This window comes from Scophthalmus maximus, chromosome 15 (genome assembly GCF_022379125.1).
Source record: "Scophthalmus maximus strain ysfricsl-2021 chromosome 15, ASM2237912v1, whole genome shotgun sequence".
NCBI lineage: Eukaryota > Metazoa > Chordata > Actinopteri > Pleuronectiformes > Scophthalmidae > Scophthalmus > Scophthalmus maximus.
This window is the reverse complement of record NC_061529.1, coordinates 16,391,016-16,398,971: the sequence shown is the minus strand read 5'-3', so window position 1 is coordinate 16,398,971 and position 7,956 is coordinate 16,391,016. Positions and strand designations below refer to the sequence as shown.

The 7,956-nt window shown below is 41.7% G+C and overlaps 1 protein-coding gene across 2 annotated transcripts; it reads right to left on the bottom strand.

The window, feature by feature from the left end:
* Positions 1 to 1,272: 1,272 nt before the first annotated feature.
* LOC118286757 (homeodomain-interacting protein kinase 2-like) lies at positions 1,273 to 5,074 on the bottom strand. 2 transcript variants are annotated; one of them, XM_035611436.2, is made up of 9 exons: positions 4,920 to 5,074; positions 3,875 to 4,068; positions 3,581 to 3,772; positions 3,245 to 3,426; positions 2,966 to 3,089; positions 2,747 to 2,866; positions 2,544 to 2,624; positions 2,285 to 2,457; positions 1,273 to 2,177 (listed from the first exon to the last, which is right to left on the bottom strand). In XM_035611436.2, exons 1-9 carry the CDS (start codon positions 4,948 to 4,950, stop codon positions 1,670 to 1,672), a joined length of 1,605 nt encoding a protein of 534 aa, XP_035467329.1. In that variant the 5' UTR covers positions 4,951 to 5,074; the 3' UTR covers positions 1,273 to 1,669. The 2 variants fall into 2 exon arrangements, with proteins under 2 accessions (XP_035467329.1, XP_035467330.1); XM_035611437.2 differs by having other exon boundaries at positions 3,875 to 4,065; positions 4,920 to 5,048.
* Positions 5,075 to 7,956: the final 2,882 nt, after the last annotated feature.

Here is a 7,956-nt window from a genome sequence, read left to right as displayed (position 1 = left end):
GTTTTTTGATTTTATTTTAAACCTGTCAGCTTTGATGACATTTTATATTGTTTTTAGACAGAGTCAAATTTGTCAGATAGTAAAATCATTGCAATAAATGGGTAGTACATGTATGATGTAATATATGAGTGTGTGAATGTTCATTAAGTGTGTATACTGTAAATTAACTTCATCTATAAAAAAAAAAATTGGAATACACCTGTTATCCCACCCGCTCTCATCTCTTCCCCTCTGGTGGTGTCAGGTTGTGGCAAAATTCAGGTAATGCTCCCAAAGGAAGTAACTCACGCCTCTGCCTCAGAGACAAAAGAAAGACAGCTAAGGACAGAGGGAAAGACAGAAAAAGACTGAGGGAGAGACAGGCCAGAGAAAGAGAGAGTTAAGAGCGAGACAGCAAAAGGAAGAAGCAGCAGACAGTCGGAGGGAAGCACTCATCTCCCAGAGAACTAATTGTAACATTACCTCCGAGCTGATTTGAAGCCTCCTAAACAAAAAACTAAAAACTGATGTTGGGTCTTTTCTCCTCCCACATTTTCTGTGGAGCATGGATTTTAAGGTCTCTCTGAAGCAGGGGCGTAGCGGACGCAGGGTCCACGGCCCCCAGCAGTTTCCGCATCTGTCCCCTCTGTCCCGGCACGTTTCACCGCAAACTTGAAGGCCAATTCCATGTATGACCTTCTTGGCAATACTTTGAACAGTTAATGGGGCCGTAAGTGATTTTGGAGAAAGCCTGTCTCTCTCTTTGATGTCGTTGGTGATTTTATTTCTTTGGCTGGGCCGCGGACCCGCAGCCTCGGGTATGGGAGACAATTTCAATTTACAGAGCCAGGACTGAGCCGAAAACACAGATTTCTTTGTGGCGCACACACAGAGCCGACGGCTAGCGAACGGCTAGGAAATATTTGCCAATCCATCAGAAAGTGTATTGGATTTAAATCGCTGAACGCCTCTTTAATTGAATGAATATAAATGATTGGGTTCAGACTGTTGCTCAGCCAAAAAAAAGAAAAATTTGAAGACGTTAAAGTGCGATGATTCTTACTTTGTAATGTTGCCTCCAATAGTGGTATTATAATGACAACCACATATTGAGCATAGTGCATTCAATTGGCAAAGCTCATAATGTGCGCTCTATTTAAGCTGCTTAAACCTGCCTACTTTCAATAAATTCACATTATAACCAAATGATTCCTGCCTAAATCAAATTTTTTATACATATATCTTCTGCTTCATTTGTACCAAAACAACAGCATTTCTATCAATAAAACCATCTTTCCAAGGAGACATTTTGTTGTATTCACAATAATGTTTAAACTACATTTTGTACTTCTGTAAAAATCATAAAAAACATGAACGAAGATATTGTAGAGTTAAAGTTACATCCTTAAACGTCAAAGGTACTTAATTTAGTCTGAACACATACATACCAACTTGTAAAATACAATACAAATAAATACAAAGTGTAAATCAATGGTATATACAAGCAGGTACATGACATCATATTGGTCTTGTGCATTTAGAAGAGACAATAGCAGTTTGATCATTTTCTATAGTTATATTTCTGTAGTACTATAGTTAAATCAATCAAACATTATAGTTAATCTCAAAAACAATTAATTAAAGTTAATAATTATGTTTTTATTATTATTATTTTTATTTTCATTTATTTCTAAAGTTTGAACACAGTCCTCATGGCCCTGCTTAAGAAGTTGCGGATACTCTTCAGGCAGTTCTTTACTTTGTCGCCTTCATCAGGTGACCTATCAGGGGCAGACGTCTCCTCAGCTGGATCACGACTGGCTACCTCTTGACCGACAGCCGGTTCCTCTTCAGCTGAGTCAACTTCAGCTCCAGCAGCTGCTGCTCCATCCGGCAGGCTTGTTCTGCCTTCATAGGAGATAGAAGAGGCTGAGTCTGGAGAGTGGATGGCTGGAAGAACCTCAACTTTGGGCTTCTCTTCAGCCTCGTCATCAGGTGTTTGTTCCCAAGAGTCATTAGTCTTGCAGATCTGTATCGCTCCAACTGAGCCACCTTCAACCCCAGCAGCTGCTGCTCCATCCGGCAGTCTTGTAATGTCACGGGAGAAAGGAGCAACAAAGTATTTGCCATTTGGACTTGTGACGTTATCATCCTCGGAGTCGTCCATCTGGCAGCAGTCCATCATTGACGGGTCCACACTGAGAAAAAATTACAAAAAAAATTACTGAATTCAATCAGTCAATCTTTGTATTCCTCCAATCATGTGTCTATCCAACTTTACTGATATCAAAACACAGTTACTTACTACAAGCTGGTTTCCATTTCTTCTACCAGGTGGATCATGCAGAGAAATGGGTGTGCGAAAGCTTCAGCAGGTGTGATTCTCTGCTTCGGGTCCATTTGGAGAAGATCTTCAAGGAGGCTCACAAATCCTCTGCAATCTGCCATTTCAATGGACTCCTGTGTCTTTGGGTAGATCTGGATTGAAACAAAGTTGATAGTTCAATTTATCTGCTTCCTGTCTGTCAGTCACAGAATTCATTCTTAGGAAATGGAACACTTACTGTGACCAGCTTATCCAGGGAACAGACATTCCATGTCAGTGCAGGCACTTTTCCAGTTTCCTGCTGGTATTCCGCTGGGGTCTACAAGAACAGAAAATATATCAAATACTTCATCCTCAATGTGTTGACCATTAAAACTGTTGTCTGATGAGGAGATCAAATAACATCAACAGCTAACGAAAAGCAAAACAAGGCTAAAATACCTTCAGCAACCATTTTGGGTGGTCCAAGTGTCGATTCTCCTTGAAAAATGTCCTGGTGAAATCTCCGTCACTGAGCAGTTCATCAGTTGGTTGGCCCAGTACTTCAACTATGCTCCTCACCTGGAGAGAAATTATAAAGACTCACGTCCCACACAGACTCTGTTTGAGACTGTTTGTCAGAGAATGGGCAGTCAAATCTACATATATTAGGTTTCTTACCATTTGGTACTCACAGCATACCCCAAACAGGTGGTCGGTGATGTATAGGAATGAGAGAACACAGCCAAGACCCCACATGTCTATTGCTCTGGAGATGGGGAGGCCCAAGATGACTTCGGGTGCCCTGTTAGTCGAGGACAAAATCCACAAGAGCTTTTAGGTACATTTTCATTTCTACATCTGTTTTGAAGACTGACTCAACCTCTCTTAGATCATTTACAGCTGAAATACTGCCAACTGCAAACATGTTACAAGATGAACTTTGCAGATCCACCCTACCTGTAACCCAGAGCCTGCATGGTCATCCCACGAGCCACTTCAGAGGTCAAATATGACACACCAAAGTCTATGACTTTCACTCTGAAGGGCTGGTCTTCATGGTTCACCAGCATGATGTTGTCTGGCTTCAGGTCACAGTGGATGATTCCAAGTCCCTTCAGGGCATCTAAGGCTGTCAGCAACTGTAGGGAGATGGGAACAAGTGCAGATTAAAGAAACCATTGATCAGGGTGCAGGTCTGTACAGATCAACAAGATTTATGAGTTGTTAATATCTAAATGCTGAGTATACTGCAATAACTTTTACATTACTTGTACATGGCCATGTAGGGTTTACCTGGTGTGCTATCAGGCGTATCTCACTGAGAGACAGTGGCTTATACTGTCTGTCTATCAATAGCTGGTAAAGATTCCTGTCTAGCATTTCGAAAGCTAGACAGATATGTCCTTTGTGCTGGAACTTCTCAAAGTATTGCACCACGCTCGTCTTCACTGGGTCGAGAACGCTCAGGACTTCCAGCATGTTGATCTGTGAGAGGGAACATAGATAAGTGGCATGGTATCATCAGTTCATTTATGAAATTACAAAAAATTTACAAAATTTCTTATTAAAGTGGCATTAATGATTTACCTCTCTCTTCATATCCATGTTCTCCTCAGTTTTAAAAATCTTGAGGGCCACGTCCTGTGCTGTGATTAAATTCACAGACTTGGCAACTTTGCCAAAGCGTCCTTCACCAATGAAGTCCAGGATGAGGTAGTGACCTGTGCTGCTGTTCAGCATGTTGCCATTTTCTACCTCAAATCCCTCTGATTCTCTTTCTTCTGTGAGAAAGTAGAAGGCGTGAGGGTCACAATACGAGTCAGTGGGGCTCATTCAGTAAACACAACATCATACAAACATACAACTGAAAAATTAACTCAGGGCTTAAACTGTCAAACATGGTCAGGGGGCCCGACGCATAAGCAAACTAAGTGACTACTTAGGGCCTCCGTGGCCACCAGGGACCCCAAGAGCGCTTGAATTTGTCCCACAAGAAAGCTTGATTTTCAATTATTATTTTTTATTTTGTTATATACATGTTATATCATGGCAATGGCAATCATCAAAAACCCAATCTTATGTTAAGTGGTTGGTAAGCTAATGGTTTACTCAATTCCCGCAGCCTCTGTCAGAGGTCCCGTTCACGCAAATCAAATTCTGAATAGGTCCCCATATAGGCTAGGGCCAGCTCTGAACATAGTGAAGTAGAAATGTTGTCCTGATTTTACTGCTCTGGCCAGGCCGCCAAACCACGTTGTCGGGTATGGGCTTACCACTAGGCCAAAACCCCAGAGTTGCAGTACCACCCGCTAGCATGTATCTTAAGGTGTTGACGAGCGATGTTTACAAACTACAATCACAGTGATGTGTTGTGTGGTGCAGTCCGCACTATTTGTTTTCGATTTACAGAGCCTGGGCTGAGCTGAAAATCTGAATTTTGAGGGGGCGCATACACAGAACCGATAGCTAGCGGACCATGAGGAAATGTCCACTGATTTTTACAAAATGAGTATTGCTTAAGAATGCTTACTGCCCCTTCAATCCACTTCATTTAAAGGTAGAAACAAGTCCAGTACTTGAATACATGTAGTTAATAACTTCCCACCACTGTGTCGGTTTACATTTGTCTTACCTTGTTTATCTGTTGTCAAACTGCTTGCCATTCTTGAACTTGATGAGATTCTTTAGAAAATAATGTTTTCCACAAATATAACCGCACTGAATCCTCGTCAACTAAGTGTCTTCAACTGAAGTAATCTGAGCAGTTGGCTATTATTTGAATCTATAGGATTCTAAATGACATCATGCGTCTTTGATCTATTTCAAAGTCAGATTCCGTAGTCATAAAATTTGAATGTGTTTTTTAACCGAAAAATTTGGGAAAATCATGTGACTGTTTGTTTGTATGATGTTAAACTTGATCAAAAAGAAATATACAGAGTAAACAGATAAAATAATAAAAAGGAAATGATAAATAAAAGGAAGCCAGAAAGCCAACCTTATTTATGAGATACACAATAATTACAGGCCAAAATGTCAACATCTGAAAATCAAACTTTTCTCCACATTTCAACACCAAAACTGATCAATAAATACTGAAAAAAGTTATGTTCTCAGCATATTAGGGGTGTATATTAATATGTTAGGTGTTGAATGATATGTTTTTAGACTTTACAATCCTTGATGGATTGTGGCCTCTCTCCTCTTGGTCCACTTAAAGGGTCAGTCCACCCAAAATAATAATCTCCATTTTTCATCCAAATCTGGCAAACAAGAAAAAGGAGCTGAACCCCAAGGCCGACCTCGCTGAGGCTAACGCTGCTAGCAACGAAGTCGACATGGCCTCCATAGCTAGCCTTCTGGAGGGACACAAAAAACACTCTGCGGAATTTAAGACTACCATCGCGGTACTGCAAACAAAGCTTGACAACATTCAAACGATGGTGTCTGAACATGTCCACAAGATCGCCTCGCTTGAAACAAACGCTAGAGTGCAAGACGAGTGAGTGCTAGCATTAGAAGCAGTGTGCGCTTCATTGACGGACAGCCATACTAAGCTACAGGCCAGAGACCTGGAGTCCTGTATTCACCATAACAATATCAGAGTTGTGAGTGTACCGGAGTCGGTTGAAGGACCTCGTCCCACTGTTTTCTTCACTGAGCCGCTCGCAGAGGTCTTTGGCAATGACATCCTGCCTTCCCCACCAGAGCTTTGCCGGGCTCACAGAGCCCTCAGGGCTGAACCAAATCCGGGTGAGAGACCACGGGCCGTCATTATTCGGCTGCATCGTTATCAACAGAAAGAGCGGATCGTTCGTGAGGCCCGGGCCATGAGAGGCAAATTACAGTTCTAGTAGGGCAATGGGACGTTTTTGCACCTAACCCTTTGAAAACTATCTCATACCATGTGCCACTTTGTTTACAGGTCTCAATTTTAACCAAACATTGTTTACATGCCTGTCTATGTGTGTGTATGCCTACACTTGCCCTGGCCTGGTTTGCGCTTCATAGTTTAATTACAGGACTGTTACGTTATGGGCCAGTAGGCTGCACCTCATACCTTGACTCCTGAAAGCTGCGCTTATATTACTAGAGTCTGGGCCGTTAGGAACTCTTAGCACACCACGCCACAGAGATAGTTTCTGAGGTTGTGTATCCATGTTACGCATTAAGGTATGAGTGAATGTATGGTTCTGTTTGTTGGTTCATGAATCGTTTTTGATTATTTTTCATTGTTTCCTTTTTTAATTTAAACGTCTTTTTACGGTTAATGAAGGTGTTTGAGACCCTGGAAGAGAGTAGATTTACCGTGAAGTTTTGAGCTGGGACGCTCAGTCAGGGTTTATGATTGAAATGTGGTCAATATTGGAATTATTTTAAAGGATTAAGTTATGGGTTGTTGTTGTCGTCGTTTTTTTTATTTTGTTTGGTCTTTGTTGTGGTTTTGTATTATCTGTTTTTGTTTTCCTATTTTTTCCCTCCTCTCCTCTCCTCTCGCTCTTGCCTCCCTCATTCGCTTCTGTTACAGGCAGAAAGGCACCCCATGGACTCAAGCCAATCAGTCTCCATGGCACTAGCTAGACAGTTATGGCTATGACGTTGACTGCAAGTGGAGTACGTCTGATTTCTTTGAATACGAAAGGCATGTATAAACCCATCAAAATTAGAAAGGTACTAGCACAACTACAACATCTCGAGGGGGAATTCATATTTTTACAGGGAACGCACCTAGGGTCATCTGAGACCCTCTGTATTAAAAGGGCCTGGATGAGTCATGTGTTCCATTTAAATTTCCCGACAGATCCAGAGGGCTGCTGTTATTGTCAATAACAATGTTATGTTTGAGCCTACCAGGACAATCTCCCACACTAATGGCCGATATGTCATAGTCACGGGTGTACTACACAACATGCCAGTGGTTTTGGCCAGCATTTGGCCCAAATGGGATGACAAATTTTTCCTTTAATTTTTTGCTAAATCTTGATGACCATCATCTAATTATAGGGGGGGGGGGGATTTTAACTAGTCGTCGACCCGATCTTAGATAGGTCGTCCTCTAAACAAGCTGTAAACAAAATTACAACTTGAACTGATTGGATTCAATCCATTTGCTATGCATGAATCTTTTTATTGTTGTTGTTTTCAAAGGCAGTGTACATCTCATTAGATTTTTTTTTATCAATTAGTTATTTGGTTTAATGTTTTTCTTTGATTACAGTCAATTTCTTCACATTTGAAAGAGCCATACACGTTATAATATCACAACACAAGTTCAAGTACATCATGTGGGTGTAAGAATTGACCCCTCATCTTACATTTGACACCCACATTAAACATCTGTGCAAGACCTCCTTCTATCACCTCAGGAACATTGCTAAACTCCGTCCCACACTCTGTCTGTCGGATGCCGAAAAACTTGTCCACGCCTTTGTCTCCTCAGGGCTGGACTACTGCAACGCTCTCTTCATCGGGACTCCTCGGAAGAGCATTCGAAAGCTTCAATACGTCCAAAACAGCGCCGCTAGGATCCTGATGAGAATACGAAAATATGATCAAATCACACCCGTCCTTCACTCACTCCACTGGCTTCCCGTCTCAGTCAGGATTGAATACAAAATCTTCCTACTCACCCATCACTGCATCCATGGCAATGCCCCTCCCTACCTCAA

What these genes read in the sequence shown, in the direction of transcription:
- LOC118286757 (XM_035611436.2), bottom strand. Translation starts at nt 4,950, where the DNA reads ATGGCAAGCAGTTTGACAACAGATAAACAAG. An exon ending in TTTGACAACAGATAAACAAG is followed by an intron (nt 4,069 to 4,919) that starts GTAAGACAAATG and finishes ACTTTCTCACAG; the next exon opens with AAGAAAGAGAATCAGAGGGA. An exon ending in ATGCAGGCTCTGGGTTACAG is followed by an intron (nt 3,090 to 3,244) that starts GTAGGGTGGATC and finishes CTCGACTAACAG; the next exon opens with GGCACCCGAAGTCATCTTGG.